Source organism: Phytophthora parasitica (genome assembly GCF_000247585.1).
Source record: "Phytophthora parasitica INRA-310 unplaced genomic scaffold supercont2.16, whole genome shotgun sequence".
Classification (NCBI taxonomy): domain Eukaryota; phylum Oomycota; class Peronosporomycetes; order Peronosporales; family Peronosporaceae; genus Phytophthora; species Phytophthora nicotianae.
In genome coordinates, this window is record NW_008649002.1 from 1,043,692 (window position 1) to 1,061,621 (window position 17,930).

General features: G+C 48.9%; 5 protein-coding genes across 5 annotated transcripts in view; 3 read left to right on the plus strand and 2 right to left on the minus strand.

The window, feature by feature from the left end:
• The window catches only part of PPTG_22440 (hypothetical protein), a 5,979-nt gene extending 2,682 nt beyond the window's left edge, over positions 1–3,297 (plus strand). The window contains exon 2 of the mRNA XM_008903850.1: positions 12–3,297. Coding sequence (XP_008902098.1) covers positions 12–3,252 — 3,241 coding nt within the window. The 3' untranslated portion in view covers positions 3,253–3,297. The remainder of the gene's footprint in view (positions 1–11) is intronic.
• Positions 3,298–4,758: 1,461 nt separating this feature from the next.
• On the minus strand, positions 4,759–6,349 carry PPTG_08979 (hypothetical protein; the record flags this gene model as incomplete). Its single annotated transcript, XM_008903733.1, has 1 exon — positions 4,759–6,349. The coding sequence occupies one exon, from the start codon at positions 6,347–6,349 to the stop codon at positions 4,844–4,846; it is 1,506 nt and encodes a 501-aa protein (XP_008901981.1). The 3' UTR covers positions 4,759–4,843.
• Positions 6,350–7,359: 1,010 nt separating this feature from the next.
• Positions 7,360–7,542, plus strand: PPTG_22441 (hypothetical protein; the record flags this gene model as incomplete). Its single annotated transcript, XM_008903851.1, has 1 exon — positions 7,360–7,542. The coding sequence occupies one exon, from the start codon at positions 7,360–7,362 to the stop codon at positions 7,540–7,542; it is 183 nt and encodes a 60-aa protein (XP_008902099.1).
• Positions 7,543–8,471: 929 nt separating this feature from the next.
• Positions 8,472–15,980, plus strand: PPTG_08980 (hypothetical protein; the record flags this gene model as incomplete). The annotated part of the gene is made up of 3 exons (XM_008903734.1): positions 8,472–9,491; positions 9,556–15,841; positions 15,913–15,980. 3 exons carry the CDS (start codon positions 8,472–8,474, stop codon positions 15,978–15,980), a joined length of 7,374 nt encoding a protein of 2,457 aa, XP_008901982.1.
• Positions 15,981–16,035: 55 nt separating this feature from the next.
• Positions 16,036–17,414, minus strand: PPTG_08981 (hypothetical protein; the record flags this gene model as incomplete). Its single annotated transcript, XM_008903735.1, has 2 exons — positions 16,036–17,037; positions 17,121–17,414. 2 exons carry the CDS (start codon positions 17,412–17,414, stop codon positions 16,036–16,038), a joined length of 1,296 nt encoding a protein of 431 aa, XP_008901983.1.
• Between the last annotated feature and the right edge of the window lie 516 nt (positions 17,415–17,930).

Below are 17,930 nucleotides of genomic sequence, written 5' to 3' on the forward strand. Positions count from 1 at the left end.
AGTCGTCGCAGCACGTGGGAGATTCTATTGAACAACCGCAACGACCGAGTGATGGTATTGACAACGCATTTTATGGATGAAGCCGACATTCTGGGTGATCGGATTGCTATCATGGCCGAAGGTGAGCTACGTTGCTGCGGTTCATCGCTGTTCCTAAAGAACCGCTTCGGCGCGGGTTACAACCTGACTCTGGTGAAAGACGACGCCAAGTGCAACGACGACGCGGTGACGGCTTTCGTGACCTCTTTCGTGCCGGACGCGCAATTACTGAGTAATGTCGGCAGCGAGATCGCATTCCAACTGCCTCTGCACAGCTCGTCGAAGTTTGCCTCCGTGTTCGCTGAGATGGACCGTCAGTTGGGTACGCTAGGTCTCCTGTCCTATGGTGTATCGGTAACTACGCTTGAGGAAGTCTTTATCAAAGTGGCAGAGTTGGGTGATGGAAACAACCAGCACACTCTAGGAAACTTTACTCAGGGCGGTGACTCCAAGACAACCGATTCGTACCAGCTGTGCGACGAGATTATCACGACGGAGTCGTTGTTCCATCGACATTTGCGTGCACTGCTTCTCAAACGATTGCGCTACGCCAAGCGCGACAAGAAGACCATCATTTACACAGCTCTCTTACCCGTCCTACTCATCGCGTTCGGCTTGGGTATCCTCAAGAGCAGTGGCCTCTCGAAGGATGACCCGATCAAGGCTTTGATGACGGATGCCTACGCTGGAAGTTCTACCCCAACTCCCTACTTCTGTCAGGCTGGAGCTGGAGTGGAAGGATGGTGCAGTACAATGATGTCGCCGTCATATCTCTCCGGTCTTGACGCACAGCAACTGACGATTTCGGAGCCCGCTTTCGACTCGATCTCGCCCACGGTATTCGACGTATCGTACACGGATCCGAACATAAACGGTAGCGGCACAACCGGTTACAGTGTGGCCATGGGCCAGCAGCTTTACAATCGAGGATACGGGAAGAACGGCATCAACCTCGTGAAAGGACAATACGGTGCCTACTTGGTGTACGGTGACAGCGCGCAGAACTTATTCGGCTACAACCTCTTCGTAAACACGTCGGCACCTCATTCATCTGCTGTTTTCAAGGCTGTGATGGACCAAGCAGCTTATCGGTTCTTCGCTAGTGACTCGGGAGCGTCGGATTCGTCCGTGAATTTGAAAGTGAGCAGCCACCCGTTGCCAGTCACGGCTGTCACGAAGGCGTTCTTCGGCTCGGCTTTAGCGTTCGTGGCCTGCATGTTCACGTGCATCGCATTCACGTTCTTGCCGGCATCGATTGTGGTGTTCTTGGTCAAGGAGAAGCAGTCGGAGCACAACTCGAAGCATCAGCAGCTCGTGTCGGGTGTCTCCCTCCCTGCTTTCTGGGCATCGAACTACATCTGGGACCTCGCCATGTACTTGTTCCCGTGTGTACTGGCGCTGGTATTGATCTACGGTTTCAACGTGTCGGCGCTGACGGGCAACGACTGTGATAGCTGTACGTCGGCGACCTTCCCGTCGGTGATTCTGCTCTTCATCCTTTTCGGGTTCGCGATTTGTCCGTTCACGTACTGCTTGTCTTTCGTCTTCAAGGAGCACGCGGCGGCGCAGACGTACACGATCGCCATCAACTTTGTCATCGGCGTGGTGCTGATGATTATCTCGTTCGTCTTGGACGTCATCGAAGGCACGGCGTCGGATATTAATTCGGTGCTTATCTTCATCTGGCGTCTATCTCCGCTATTCAACCTCGGTAATGGACTGCTGCAGATGGTCATGCACGACACGGCCAGTATTCGCTTCAGCAAGGACGAAAAGACCAGTCCGTTCAGCACGGATATCATGGGCTTCGAGCTGATCTTCCTGCTGCTCACGGCTATTGCCTACATGATCATCGCAGTGAGACTTGACTACGTCAAGACCTTTGCAAAGGTGACAGACGTCAATACAGACGAGAGTTTCAGTGGCGACCATGAAATTGATGAAGATGTCGAGAAGGAAGCTGTTCGTGTAGCAAGCGGTGGTGCCGATGGTGATGCGGTCAAGCTCGCTGGTCTACGCAAAGTCTATCCTGGTGGCAAGGTGGCAGTACGCGATCTCTCCTTTGGGTTGAAGCGTGGTGAGTGCTTCGGCTTCTTGGGTATCAACGGTGCCGGCAAGACGACGACGATGAAGATGTTAACGGGAGACGTCGCGCCCAGCCGCGGTACGGCTACACTTGGCGGCTATGACATCTTGACGCAGCAACTGGAAGTGAGACGCCAGATTGGGTACTGTCCGCAGTTTGACGCCCTCTTCGATTTACTCACGGTGCGTGAACATCTAGAACTATTTGGTGCTATCAAGGGCATTCCGCAGGCGTCGATAGACCGTGTCGTTAAGGAGAAGATCCAGCAGTTGAATCTCGGCGACTTCGAGCACAAGTTGGCTGGAAGTCTCAGTGGCGGCAACAAGCGCAAACTGTCGGTGGCTATCGCGATGATCGGTAACCCAGCCATTATTTTCCTCGATGAACCGTCCACCGGTATGGACCCCGTGTCTCGTCGATTCATGTGGGACGTCATCGCTGATATCTCAACCCGTGGCAAGGAGTCAACGATCGTTCTGACGACACACAGCATGGAAGAGTCTGAAGCTCTGTGCTCTCGTGTTGGCATCATGGTCGGTGGTCGACTTCGCTGCTTGGGCAGCGTCCAGCACCTGAAAACTCGCTTCGGCGACGGTGTCGTGTTCGACGTCAAGCTTGATGCACCCACGGTGGACGAGCTCGAGTACCTGGTACAGCACATTTTCGGACAGCAAGACCAGCGTGTGAGCCCCGAGCAACTGGACGGGAAGTGCCGCGCTTTCGGATATCCAGAATTAGCTGATCGTGTGACTGCGTCGCACCCGACCGGCTACAGCCTCGCGGCCGCTATGAAACGCGACGGCTTCATCCGGGCTGTGGCCTTCTGTTCGTGGTGTGTTGAAGAGACCCGATTCGACGCACTGAACGAGTATCTTACGACTGCGTTCGGACCGAACGGGGTGCTGGTCATGGAGCGTCAGAACGATTTCTGTCGCTTCAAGGTGCGCGGATCGAACGGCCAAGTCAAGTTGTCTAAAATGTTCGCGCTGGTTGAAGGCGTCAAGACGAAGATGCATATCCGTGAGTACAGCGTTTCGCAGACGACGCTGGAGCAGATCTTCAACTCGTTCGCCAGTCAGCAAGAAGAGGAACAAGGTGTAGCTCGAGGAATGTACCAGCGCGAATAACTACAGAGGACCAAAAACTATATAGCTCATCATTGCAAAAACTTCAAAAATGTTTGCAATATTATTGCGCTATTTTGAAATAAAAATCGCACTTATTTTATTCTAATATTATATTTTAAAAATAAAATATGTGCGAAATATCAAAAAGAAATAAGAGCAAAAAATAAAACGTGGTATTTTAAAATGCCACAAATATATTTTTGAATATTTACATTAAAAAAATGTGTTAATCGTATTTCGATGGCTAACCATTGTCCAAGAAAAAAACGACCCCCCCGCTTACTGCTGGATAGAGAATTTCTTACGTTGGACGCCAGGCGATGCAGAAATCCCGATGGGTGTTCGATATTCTAGTAATCTAAAAACTGATGTCGTCTTCGACACGGGAAGCTGTGGATAGTCACACTATTTTTTTTTGTTGTTGCTGATTTTACTGTTATCCTCGCAACGACTTTTTTTAAAAGTTGTCAAAATCATGATGCTTAAAAGCATCCGTCATATATAAAAAAGGGGGGGGCTAATAAATGACAGAACATGCAAAACACATGCATTTACTGTCCAAACACACAGCAAATCATTTGTCTTGGCTAAAGTGTACTTGTGACCTCCAAATGCGTCGCAATAAGGCTTAATTGAGTCTCACATGTAGTCGCTACGCTCCACAGTTGCGCGGCGTTTGCACCGCCAACTTCGCTTCGCTCGTGGTGGGCAAGGATCCCGCGCGGATTAGATTGTAAGTTCTTGTTTCGGAACCTACTCCGGCCTACGCGCCGTCCCCTGACAGACCTCAGCTGCGCTCCGGTTGTCATGGCGCCTCTCTAAGGCCTCATATCGCGGCGATGGTCATCCACGTCGGCCATCCTTGTGTGTGTAACAACTAGTTTTTTTTGTGTGTCAGTACATTTCTCTCCTAATAAATCGGAGCCAAATCGAGGGCTAGTGGTCGATTTACGACAAATCGATATTCTGTGAAACGACTCCTTTCGCCGGTGTTGCTGTGCGTTTGTTCTGAAAATTTGTGTGAAGCTAATGGTTCCACGAGACAAACCTACTCCAGTATTTTTTTTCATTTTGGCTACAGTAACGTACAGCGACGAACTCTGTGGCATAGATTATACGCTCGCTTTCTAAACTACAATCTGACATCGAGAATTCAAACATCGAGAGAAGCAGATTGAGAAACCAAGAAGCAAGCGGGCTACAACATGGAAGTTAACATGAAAGGTATCTATTATCCACTTGATTCCCTTAGACGTTTTGTCTTTGTTGAGCAATATTCACGCTGCTTTGGACGAGATCTACGCAAATTGGGTATTAATAATCCTCTATATGCATAATTGTAATGCAATTTCCTATATTGCTATTGGAATTGAGCCCTGGAAAGCATTTTTTTTAATAGAAAGACAAAAAAATTCTACCATTCACAGCGCAAGACCTACGCTCTAACAACAATTCAACTTGCTTCAGCGACAAGCAGTGTGGCCGGTTCGTAAAATTGTATCGTGAGCAAAATCTTAAAAAAAAAAAACATGACGTGTCAATGTTGATTATACTAATCCTTAGCCTTCAGGCTAAGAAAGAATATCTTACTCTAAAGGTGTTCGGCCGTGTAGTTGTAGTAGACGGTGTTCTCGAAATCCGCGTGACAGAACGGGAAGGCTTTCTCGCTGTCCGATGGATCGAACAGCTCCTTGCCGTTCGTGTAGGTGACGTAGCAGCCGCAAATGAAGCAAACCACGAAAACGATAATAGCCGCCACCTTCTCGTAAATTGGAACACGTTCCCACGCCTTGATGAGGTAGAAGAGGACGGGCAGCAGGATGCAGTTCGTGGTGATGCACGAGGCGCCAACGAAGTCGGCAAACTCGGTGAAGTGGTCCTTGAAGGCAATGGCCATGGCCACCAGAATGACGACAATGATGCAACGCAGAATGATGTACTTGATGACGTTCGCGCCGGTATACTCCGCAGCTTCTTCCTCCTCGTTGTCCTTGTGCACACGCTCCGAGTCGGCCACCGACACGTACGACATCCTTGAGCGACGCTGGCCCTGCTGCCGTCCCGAATTGTGGGAGAAACCAGCCTCCGAGGTCTTCGTAACAAGTTCAGCCGGGGTAGCGTTCTCCTCGAAAGCGAAGCCATTCTCAATGTCCTCCGCCTTCTTCTTGTGCATGCCTAGGAGCACACGCTCAGCGATGTAGAAGGCCGGGTTCAGGATGACAGCAAAGGCAATCGTGAGGTGAAGCTGCATGAACAGGTAGGCGAGCACCACCATGCCCCAGTCCGGCATGAAACCCAACGACGTCATGCCCGTCTCACTGTCCGGGTAGATCGTGAAAAGCAGGTTACCCGAGATCTGGCAGCCGACAGCCGAGTACGACGTACTCGCTAGCACAAGGAAGAGAACAGAGACGAAGCCGACAGTAACCAGCACAACGCGGGGCATGCGGGTTGGGTCGCTGTGCTGGCGTTGGATGTCGGGGATGACGATACCGGCACCGTAGGCGAGCGTAAGGTTACCGAAGACACCAACCACCTGGGAGAATTTCAGCTCCGGGAAAGGGACGCTGGGGTGACCACGCATGCCGTGCATGACAAGTGCCACAGCGATAATATCGGCGATAATGGTGCCCATGCAACCAGCGAAAGCAGAGCCCGAACCTTCCTTGAGGGTCGGCACGAGGCAGACCGGCAGCACCGTCAGAGCCATGAGGATGATCCAAGTGGTCTGGCTGAAAGCGTCGGTGAAGAGACCGTCAAGCAACTGACCGCCGAGGACGAGGAACACACACGGGATCAGGAGGCAGGAACCCATCTGAGAGATGATGCACAGCCAGCGGCCGGTTGTGCCCATTGCCCATTCGCCGAGGTCACCGAACGTCTTGACCGATCGCGGGGCTAGCAGCATCACCTTGGACATTGAAAGGGACGAATAGATGTTGGCGAACGCCATGAACGCCATAGCAATAACGGCGATCACAGGACCGGAGCGGGCGAAGTTACCCGGCATACCAAGCGTTCCAATGCCGTAGATACAGCAAAAGAGATTGAAGCATGCCTTCATGTCTTCAACCGTGAGGAAAGGTCCTTTGGCCATTATGAAGAAGCTTGATCCGAAGCTTGTAGGTCGAGTAAGTGAAGAGAGGTGAGACCTGCGACCGAGGCGGCGGAATTGGAAATGAGCAAGATCAACTCGATCACGGAGCACACGGCAACTTCGACGTTGAGGAACACCGGGAAAGAGTGCACAAACAAGTCTCGTCCACTTTGTCAAACCAGCTGGGTCACCCCATGCATGTAAGACTTGAGCAGCTGGAGTGCATAAATCAAGAGTCTTGCTCTGCTTTCTGCGTTGCCAAAGGCTAAAATCGTGAGCAAAGATGCACATGCCTTGAAACTATCACCTGTTTTCGGGTTTGAGGCCGGTATAGATTAATAGAGTCGGCGTGAAAGCATCGAGCATCCCCTGTTTAATCCGCTCATTTTTTAATCTCGAGCTCTGCTGGGCGATCTTACGGATCGCGTGGTTAATGGTAGCGCATCACCGGGATACAGAACCGGGAAGCGCTGACGGTGTGTGCGTATGTCGTGTGTCCGCGCAGTAGAGGTGTTCACAGTCAGTTCAAGTTGCAGATTGCTTCCACCAACGCCGTAAACTTACACTACGAGTATACAAATGAGATGTATCCATACTGATGCAGCTTGAACTGTAGCCGGCATGCAGCTGGAGAAGTGTGACTTTCACTGTATCTCGTCTAATCAAAATGTGTATGTTCTGTTTAGACTAGCCTTCTAAGATTTCAATCTTTGGGAGTCGTACAAATGCACGATACACCTACACTCTGCATTTGGTGCAGATCGAGATTAATTGCCAGGCTGAAGTTTGTAATTCACAACATCTGGTTTCAATTTTCGAGACCCCGTGTTTCGGGCTGCGCTCACGACTATCGATGAATATTAATACCATGTGAACTCCATACGTGTTATTACCATTGACCTTCTCGCCTCTCGTCTCGGGTTTATATTCACAAGCAGGCCTTCATTAATGCTGCTGAGGCTCAAAGACAGGAACAACCGAGTGAATCGACGGCTGGATGTTGCGATTGCATGAGCGCCAAAAACCCAGATGTGCAGCCACCCTTGCAAAGCTATCAAGCATTCGTATCAGGAAAGCCTCCGTATATATCTGAGAACCAACTTCAACGCTCCTTCCGGCGTGACGCCGCGAGCGTCGGTGGCATTCGGGGGCGAATGCACGACAGCATTGTTCCGAAAGACTTGTACCAGTAGTAGTACATGCAGGGTGTTGTTGCCTACATGTGTTTTTTACGTATATAGGCAGGCATATAAGTATCGGACATGCGAAGAAAACACTTTTCATGTATGTCTACTATAAAGGTCGGTTTTGGGGCAACTTTTGAAATGCAACCAACTTCTGAAGCGACTAATACCCGTAATCCCGTAATCATTGTACTAGTGTCAACAAAGAACAATAAAATAGAATAAGAATAAATGGTTTTTAAAACCCAATTTTATTTATTGTTTAAAAACATTATATGTTAGCTTAATTGACTTTAAATTAAAGTCAATCAAAGCTAAGTAATTATTTTTTTCGTTTTCTCTTGAAGTTTATTTGACTAATAATATGTGACTTTATTTCAGAAAAAACAATTAAAATAAATAAACATATTAGTTCGACGTGTAGTTCGACAACGCATGACTTCGTATACTGCGTCGAAAATATATGCTCTAGGCGACAACAATGATACAACGTGACTGGAGCTACAAATTCGTTATTATCAGCCATTTTGCAAGACTGGATTGACGATGACCTTCAGTAGGGACGCAAACATTATAGGTAGACTGCTGCAATATGTAGGGAACAGTTTAGACCAACTCCTTACCTACCTCCTTAATGGTTTGCCATTGCTGACATGCTCACCAACATGCAGGTTCTTCCTTTCAATCTTTGTACCGTTTTTTCGTAGATATGAGTCCTGAACAATAAAGTATGCTGCACAAGTTAGTATTTCGAACTTGGCTCTGGGCGTTGTCCATTGCGTTGTCCATTTAGGAAGTGGTTTCAGATTCCCATCGACACAGACCGTTGTAGATTAATTTAGTCTCTGCTTGTATTGGACTACATAACCGAGGGCATACGATCATCTGAACTCTTAAATCCTGCATGGCAGAGCGGTGTCGTGTTGAACTAAGCGAGCATGAGTATGATCAGCGGGTATGCTGTGCGGCGTGTGGAAGGTAACAGTGTTTTATCACAAGGTCGACCACGATCCATGATTGCTGCGTCAGTTAGTCGGCGATCATCCGCACAAGTCCCAGAGGCCTTATCACTGCAGGATCGAGACAAAACTTTACTGGATGACGACGCCACGGGCGCGTTTGACCCAAGTTGCGCTGCTATTAAGGCGTGGGAACATGTTCTGCTGCTTTGTCTGCTTTACGAAGGATTTATTATTCCCTATTTTCTCGCATTCCAGCCTGAAGCAGTTGGCGGAATGAACCTTGAGTTTGTGATATCCGTCGCGTGTGAATTGATGTTCTTGATCGATTGCTACGTACAAGCGAATACTGGATACTACGCAGACGGAAATCTCATCCGAGACAAGAAATTGACCCGGAGACGATATTTCCGCTCGTATCATTTTGTAATCGACCTGATAGCAATCATACCGTGGCAAGTCTGTGCGCAAAACAAGCCTTATATACTGGCAAGACTCTCGCTTCTTAAGTATGCGCGATGCTGGCGACTTAACCAGTTCGTGACAAGTTTGGACGAGCTTTACGCAAAATATTTCGTCATGCTTAAGCTGTTTAAGGTCCTGTTGTCCATGGTATACATGGCACACGTGTTGGCGTGTATACGCTACATTTTTGGCTACAATGAACACCACACGAACCACTGGCTGCCATCGGAAGAGGAAAGCCACCACCCTCTTCACACGCAGTATTTGGGCTCACTATTCTGGAGTGTCGGTATCATGACTGGGCTCTTTGAAGGAGAACTACCACGTCACACTAGCGAGTTCCTCTTTACAACTTTGGTGGCGCTGTGCGGGTTCTCCATGTTCACGACTCTCGTGGCAACGATTTTTGTGATTTCCAAGTGCGAAAGTGGCCATTCAGAAGCGGTGGAGGCTCGGATCAATCAACTCGTTCATCTTCTCTCCTTCCACAGAGTTCCAGAATGCCAACAAGCCCAAGCGATCGAGTATCTTCGGGTCTGTAAACTTAAAAGCGTGAAATTTATATAGGTAAAAATATCTAACTTCTTGTGTGCTGTAGCGCTACTACACGGACGCAGAGTCGAATGATCGAGAAGCAGCGAAAAGATTGTGTCGATCGATTGCTAACGACATTCAGGTGGAGCTTTTGAAGTCAACTTTCTCCCAGATTCCGATTTTTGAAGGTTGCTCGGACCAATTTATCGTGGCAATGGTGAGTTTGCTGGAGATGATAGCGGTACCTGCGCAAACTACTCTGTTCTCTGCAGAAGACGACGGAGATGCCATGTACATCGTTCATTCGGGAGTTCTGGCAGTCATCATCAAGTCCGTGACTGTGCGTGAGATTCGTAAAGGCGCTTGTTTTGGAGAGCTCTCGGTCTTTTCCTCAATTAAAAGAACTGCAGCTGTCATGTCAACTACGTACTCAATTCTGTACAAACTGACCAGATTCCATTGTGATAGAGTTCTCGACGGGTACCCAGAATGTGCTGCATTGATTGCGTCGCATGTCGAATCGACCTTGAACCACATACAAGGCACTAGCAACTACGTTCTTAACACGGTCATCTCGCCCAGGGTCCCTCACAATACCAAGATAAATGGACGTAGTTCATCGATTTCGGCTGGAATCGCAGCAGGGACGTCAGCTCTAACAAACACCCTAACGAGGGTACTGACCATGAATGGAGAACTGAGTGCAAGAAATTCAACTAGGAAAAGTCTAACGGATAACCTGACGCCCGTGAAGAAGCGAAGTCTTGTCGTTCCGACGCAGATTGACCCACAAGATGCACAATATGCGACTACCGGGAGCCACAACAACCCCCGACAACCACCTCCTGCTGAGACGCGGCATGGAGTATGGAGGTATATTTTACGAAACAAATGCATCGATCACCATTCCAAGGTTCGTTTATGGTGGTTGTTAGTGCTTCAGGTGAGTCTTTGCCACTCGTGGACTATGATTCCTGTTCAAATCGTCTTTCCGCTGTGGCAGCGACCATCATGGTTCACTCAAGTGGTTGATACGTTTTTCAATATCGGCCTCTACATCGACATTATTTTGAATTTCAGTCTGTCATTTACGATCGACTCGGAGAAAATCATGAACCCGATGCGGAGCGCTACGAGATACTTTGAAAGTTTCTTAATCTTCGATCTATTGTGTGCTTTTCCGTATGAATACTTCCACATGGCACACTATGGAATCATGCGACTTCCACATCTTCTACGAATATTTCACGTCAAGCAACATTTAAGCGAGATGGAGCATTTCTTCCCTACTAACAACACTCGACAGCTTATCCTGCTCGGTATTTTGTTGATTATGATGTTTCACATCGTAGCCTGTATTCATTTTGCCATCTCGTATATCGAGGGATTTAACCCAAACGGAACAGAAGCGTGGATATCTTCGACTAAACTCTGTCTTCGGAGACTAAATTCGACGCACTTGGAAAATTGTGACGGCAAAATCTTCAACGAACGGGTCGATATAGACGAACTCCGCAACATCAGCGCTATGGAGTACTCTCGTTCACTGTATTATGCTGTTGGAGTGCTTGCTTCACCTGGAAAAAGTATCGAACCTGTAAGTGACGTCCAGTTGGTCGCAGCGCTGATTCTAATGCTGAGTGGGTTCTTGATCACTGCCATTGTGGTTGACAACGTTCAGAAGCGCTTTACTGCCTCTGCGTTTGAGCAGAAGGAATTCTTTGCGACCAGTACTCGAATTCAACTGTTTTTACGCCGACAAAACGCTCCGTTAGCGATTCACCAACGCGTTAAATCGTTTCTAGACTATTGGTGGTCTTCGCATCGCGGAGCAGCGATTGGTGAACTGTTAGCTGATCTACCACGACCAATCCGACTTGACGTCCTCCGTAGCATTTGTCTACCAGTTTTACAGACACTCTCGTTACTTCAAGGAATTCGCCCAGTACGTGATAAACTTGAGGAATTTATGGTGGAAAACGCCAAATTTATTCTCTATGGTCAGGGTGAAATCGTGTATCGCCACGGAGACTACGTTACTGGAATGTTCTTCTTATTAGAAGGGGAAGTGTGTGTCATTACAGCGGGGAGACCACCACGAGAAGTGCCTCGAGGCGGTTTCTTTGGCACTGCGGCACTAACGCAACAAGAGCGTGGCGAAGGGTATACGGAGCATGTGAGTGCGAACAGTGGGTGCATTCTCCTGTTCGTATCAAGAGACCAACTTCACGCTATGGAAATAATTTTTTCTCCTTTAAAGACGGAGCTCCTCACTCTTGAACAAAGAGTACTCAATAACAAGTTGGCGAAATCTGCTGTAAATAAGGGAACACAGCGACGATTACGGCGCCAGTCCACAGTTATGAGGATCCGAAATGCTGTATTTGGGTCGTTAAAGCATCATCAGACAGCATACGACCCGGACTCCAGGTTTATCCTGGCGTGGGAGACGTGGGTTTTTGTCGTGATGACTGCGCAGTGGATACTTGTCATGTTCCAGGCTTGTTTTCCATTGGAAGGAGCGAATAAAAAGGCAGATATGATTATGGTCTTTATGGAGTGTTCCTTCGTATTGGACATTTTCATTCGATCACGTCTCGGATTTTACGAGTACGGCAACAAAATGATGAACTATGAACGTATTAAGCGTTTGTACGTTAGGTCAGGAACTTTCGCGTTGGATATTGTGGCGCTTCTACCTCTTTATCTCGTCAACTGGACGGTCCCTCCTCATGAGCGATGGGATTTACTCAATGTTAACAAATTATTGCGATTATTCAAAGTTCCAAGACAGCTGCACGCATTAGAGACACGATACCTTAAGCGTACTACGGAGCTACGTTTATTCAAGTTGCTCTACTATACGTTCATGCTTTCTCACGTTTTCGGCTGCATTTGGTTCAACTTTGCTTCCAGAGTGGCTGTACCCAATTTTACGAGTACTTTACTCCCAGCTACGAAGAAGACAGCGTTTGGAGAGAACCATTGGCTGCCACACCAACATTTGGAACACGCTCCACATATTCTACAGTATATGGCTTCACTCTACTGGTCTTTCGGACTCATGTCAGCGTCAAGTGAACCGGAGTTCCCGAAAACCACATCTCAGTGTATCTTCAGTGCGATCACCATGACGACAGGTTTTTTCCTCTTTGCTTACGTGATCGGTAATTTTACGGATATTATCGAGCTCACGACCTCGGAAACCAGAGAATTTAACGCCGAAATGGGCGCTGTCCGACAAATGCTCAATCATTTCCAGCTTCCCGAAGCTCTTCAAGAACGACTGAAGACGTTTTTCTTGTTCAAACGGTTCCATACGATCACACAGGAGCACATTCTCGTCCATTGTCTCCCTCCTTCGCTACTTACGGACATCCGTCTCGTTCATTTGAAGCGTATGATTGAAAAAGTGGAATTTCTGAGTGGCATGGAGGGATCTGTCACTCGGATGTTAGTTTCTCAATTCACTCAGGTTCTTGTATCTCGTGGAGAGTTTATCTGTAAACTTGGAGAAAAGAACAGCGATATGTATTTCGTATTCACCGGAGTATTAGACGTTCTTTTACCTTTGGAGGTGATTAATACCACCACAAATGCAAATGTGACAATCGAGAAAAAAGGGTCTGAAAAGGTGAAAAATGGCGCACCGACAAAGTTGTGGCGTCTTGGAGTTCGTCAAAATTCTAGAGCTGCAATTCAAAGAAGTGGTACTACTACTGAGCACTTGAAGAAAGTGAATGAGATCTCGGCTGGTAGTTACTTTGGAGAGAACGGTCTCTTCACCAATGGCAGACAAAATGCCTACATCCAAGCCCAGACGTCCTGTATTCTTTACAAACTTTCGCGGGAATCCTTGGAGCTCGTGTTTGATCGATATCCAGAATGGAAGGAGAAAGTCATGAGAATCGTGAATATTCATCGCGAACAAACCAGACTCTTGCAACTTTCACGAGAGGAACAACGTCGAGGAACGGATGCTACCACTGGGTTAATGCTGTCTCGAGCAGATATCATCAACGAACGAGCCGAACGTATTAAAGATGAACTTCAGCACGTCCGTTTACAGTCTGGAGAAAGAGGAAATATCAGCTTCGTCGCGGATACCAGTCGAGTCGTTCGCGGTTTGTTAAATCGGTTCGTTATAACACCAATCCATTGTCTTGTGGAGGGCACCGAAGTGCAGAGCAGCTTCCATCTAACATGGCTTCGATTCATGGTCGTTTGCATTGTGTACGTCTCGATCTTGATTCCGTATCAAGTGGCTATGGACGATCTAGACCGCGTCACTCCAATGGCTATCATAACTAGAGCCTTCGGACTGCTGTGCGAGCTCGTCTTCATTCTAGATGTCTGGTTCAGTTGGCACGTCCGAGAATCTCCAGCATCCATGGAGCTGTACGAGCAGGATTTACGAGCCACGTACAAGAAGGAGCGCATGCTGTGGGACACCATCGCTGCCATCCCATTCTACCGTTTTCTATCGGATTTCCACTGTCGCTCGTGGTTGAAACTACTTCGCTGTCTTAAGATTTTCAATGTCGTGAGTTATCTGGACGAGCTCAATCGACGCAGCGTCACGTACGAGATCACGCGTTTCTGGTACATCTGTCTGCTGTATCTGCTCATGATTTACTGGGCTGCTTGTGCCTACTTAGCCGTGGCTACAGAAGTAGGTTTTGGCACAGAATGGGATGCCTGGCTGCCTTCTCAAGAGCTTATCATCACAAACCCAGAGGATCCTTCTCCTTCTCAACTAGCTCTCCGCTTCTTACGTGGCCTCTTCTTCGCCACCACCACATTCGTCAAAAAGGCTCGAAATCTCGCACCAGATACCGCCACATTGTACGCCTTTCACATCGCCGTCTCGTTCGTCGGCTTCATTACCATGTCGATCGTGCTTGGAGAGCTCGCAAGTCTCTTCATCTCGTACATTGGGCTCGAAGTGGATTTCCGTAAAAACCACATCGCGATCGAAATTTATCTGGATCGTTTGCGTGTTAGCGATCGACTGAAGGCTCGAGCACACGCCTTCATGACTTCGTTATGGTCGTCACATGCTGGAGTCAACTACGAAGAAATACTGGGAGAAATGCCGCGATCCATCCGTACAGCTTGTGTCCTTCATGTGTCCAAAGAACCGGTAGACTGGTTCATCAAGAAGGTGGTCACGCCGATGTGTTGGGAGGGATCCGATGAACTGGAATTGGTCAGACACAGCCTAGTAGAACACTTGCACTTTGAAGGATACCCGTCGGACGAGTGCATCGTTGTCGAAGGTAGCATAGCGCGAGCGATGTACTTTGTGCTGCGGGGTCACGTTCAACTGCACAGTCGGTCTTTAACTGCCCTTAAACATCCCATTGGTCTCCATCGAGGCGATTTCTTCGGTGAACGCGGTCTTCTCGGGAGCGCAATCAGTGCCTATACTGTTCAAAGCGTACGCGCCTGTGACCTGCTCTCGTTGAGCTCTGAAGCTCTCGTTGAAGTCATGGATCAGCACAAATTCTTGCACTTGGGGCTGCGGATTTGCGAAGACGCCTATAAACTTCTCAAGAAGAAAAACCTTGTCGCTTGCTCCAAAATGGACATGGAGGAACACTGGGGAGCTGCACTGCTGAAGATTGTGGCCGAGCTGCGACTACGATACAAGAAGTGTATCGGAGTTCGAGCAGCAAGTGTGGCGGCGCGGTTGTCGTCACGAGTGCGTAGTGGTAGTGTCCTCTTGAGTGCCGGATCATTAGCAAAATCTCCAGTAGACCCGATACCGTCTCGACTCGACAGTGTCAAGGCGATTCATGTTGAAAATGACGACTCAGCACGAGATAACACCAACGAGATTAAGGCCGATGAACTGCCAAAGAATGTGGACAGGATGTTTGACGCGCTGGTCACTGACAAAGACTGCTACACGGCCTTCTCCCCGCTGCTGCAGATTCTTATGCCTAGTGATCCGCTTGACTGGAAGGCCAGCTTTCGCAATGTCAATACGAAGGCACCGGGTGCACTGGGAAGGGGGGCCTGGCTCAGCAATAGACATCTCGACGACCTAACCAAGGCAGATCAAGATAATACGGCGGACGCAGACAACGTCAGCCCTGTAAATCTTCAGCAACAGGATAGTAAACCTCAGGAGGAAACGTCTGATCAGCCAGCTCAAGCAGCTTCTATCGTCTCTCGAATTCGTGGCGTGAATGCTGCTGCGGAGAAGATAAAACCGAGTGTCGAAACCCAAGGAGCTGTCGCGTTCAGCATGCAAGACGCGAACAGGAACGCACGAAATGCTTTGGTCTTCAACGACGACAATAAAGGAGCTCCTCCTGTCCACGTGCTTCGCAAACGCTCCACAGGTACGATTCCAGTTTGTAGTCTTAAACTTCAAAGTATGATAATGACACTTGCCTTACCCTGTTTTTTGTAGGTGATTCAACAGGCTCCTCAAGTAAGCTCGCGTTCCTGGAAGATGCTGACATCGAGTCGTTGGATTGATTCACGTACTTTGCTGCACTTGCGGTTAAATATGGAGTACACGCCAGCATATAAACTAGCCAAACAGCGCGAATAGTGGCGCTGCAGCGTTGCTCTCCCATCTCAACAGCGCCATAGCGATCTGGTACTTCCAAATCGTGGCATGTTTGGCGCTTCGACTGTTGAGCAGATTGCCACCAAAAGTTACGTCGCAGCCCCGTAGAGGTGGTCGCGGTGGACCGACAATCCCGTGATCTGTCTCCTCAACTGGTGGGTCCGTGATCATGAGCCAGTAAAACATCTCCATCCACTGCACATTCGGGTCATCATCATCCTCGACGCACACTGCAGGGTTGTGAGACCGGAAGCAAATGAGGTAGCCATTTGGCAATCGGATACGAAATAACAGGAAGACTGTGCGGAAGATCGGTGCTGAGCTTCCCTCCTGTAGATCTCGTCGAATTAAGAGCGTGTTGTCATTGATTTTCTGCAAGATCTCGAGCTTCTGCACCGACGAGTAGATGCCGTGATAGAGTCCGAAGTCGCAATACATTTCCCAGCTCTTGTGCACCAATTCCTCCGTACCGATCGTGTCGATTCTCTTTGTGAAGTTAAACTGTACTCGTCCGTCTGACGTGATACGCTGGTGTTGAGTCCACCCCATGGTCTTCTCCTCCTCTCCAGTCTCGACTTTCTTCATAGTCTCAAAGAAAGATGTTGCATGTCTGTGGGAGTCGATCATAATATCTCTGGCTTCTGCAACCGTCAGCTCCTGGAAGTGGATCGTGCCGATGGACGTCCGTGTGCCGAGCTGTCTGGGGATCTGGAAATCGCCCTGAAGTCGCTGTAACTGCTCGCCCAGTGCATCGTAGATGAGGAACTGGTCTTTGAGCTCCGAGTTCTCTCTCCGGAGTCCACGCACTTCGTAGATGGAGTGCACGAACTTCTTGAACAGAACGTCTCGTAGACTGCGCTCATCGAGCTGCATCCAGTCGTGCTCTTTCCTGTAGGTTGCCAACATGCTGTTGAGTTCCTTCTCGAGCTCGTCGTTCACTTGGCGCAGGCCTTTGCGCTCATTCTGCGACCCAGAAATTATGTTGTCATATACAGTATAAGAAACGCACAACACAAGATAACACAAAATAATACTCCAGCACTCACCTTCTTCCGCATACGCGACTGGCGCACTATTTCGCAGTGTTTGAGCCGCTTGAACTCGGCCTTGGCCATGCGGCGCTTCGTGTCTGTCGGCAGATCGGGCGTTAGCTCCACGATTCGGCGCTCCACGTCGTCGAGCGTCACGCGCTGCTTAACAGGCGGCTTCTTGGGCCTCGTGACCAGCTCGAGCGTCGTCTTGGCAGGAGAAGCGGGAGAAGCGGGAGATGCGTTCATCGAGCTAGAGTGCGCATCTAGTGGTGCTGGGGGCGGCACGAGCGGCGGTAGGCGGATTGGCATTAGCAGAGCGAAGCGAATTCGCTTATGCTGTCTTTATCCTGCGTATCAATGATGTGTACAGTTTGTGTACTAATGGTCGGACCGTAATAGAGAGACACTGTAACATGCCAACTGCTAATATGTCGCCTCCAACCGACACTTCAATCTACGATAAGCAATTGGCCTGGAAGCAGCACGGCCAGCGCAAGGTGACGGCAATGCAAATGGCAACAGCAGTTTCGGATGGAGTAGTTGACTGTTGGGCGTTTTGTAGCTGGTGAGCAGGTCGCACGAACTTCGAGCGAAGCAGGAGCACGAGTGCACGTTTTCACCCAAGGTTAGAGTACATTTGCTAGCTCTAATAGGCGTTATAGAGATACTTTAACCGTTCTGGACTTTTTAGATTAATTCACGGTCGATGCGGACGGATGATGAGGATGCGCAAGTGACTCCAGTTACCGCTGTGGAGGCGGAGGCGGCGCTACTGCACCCCACCGAGTCACAGGAGACGTCGATTCACGCGTACTTAGCTCGACA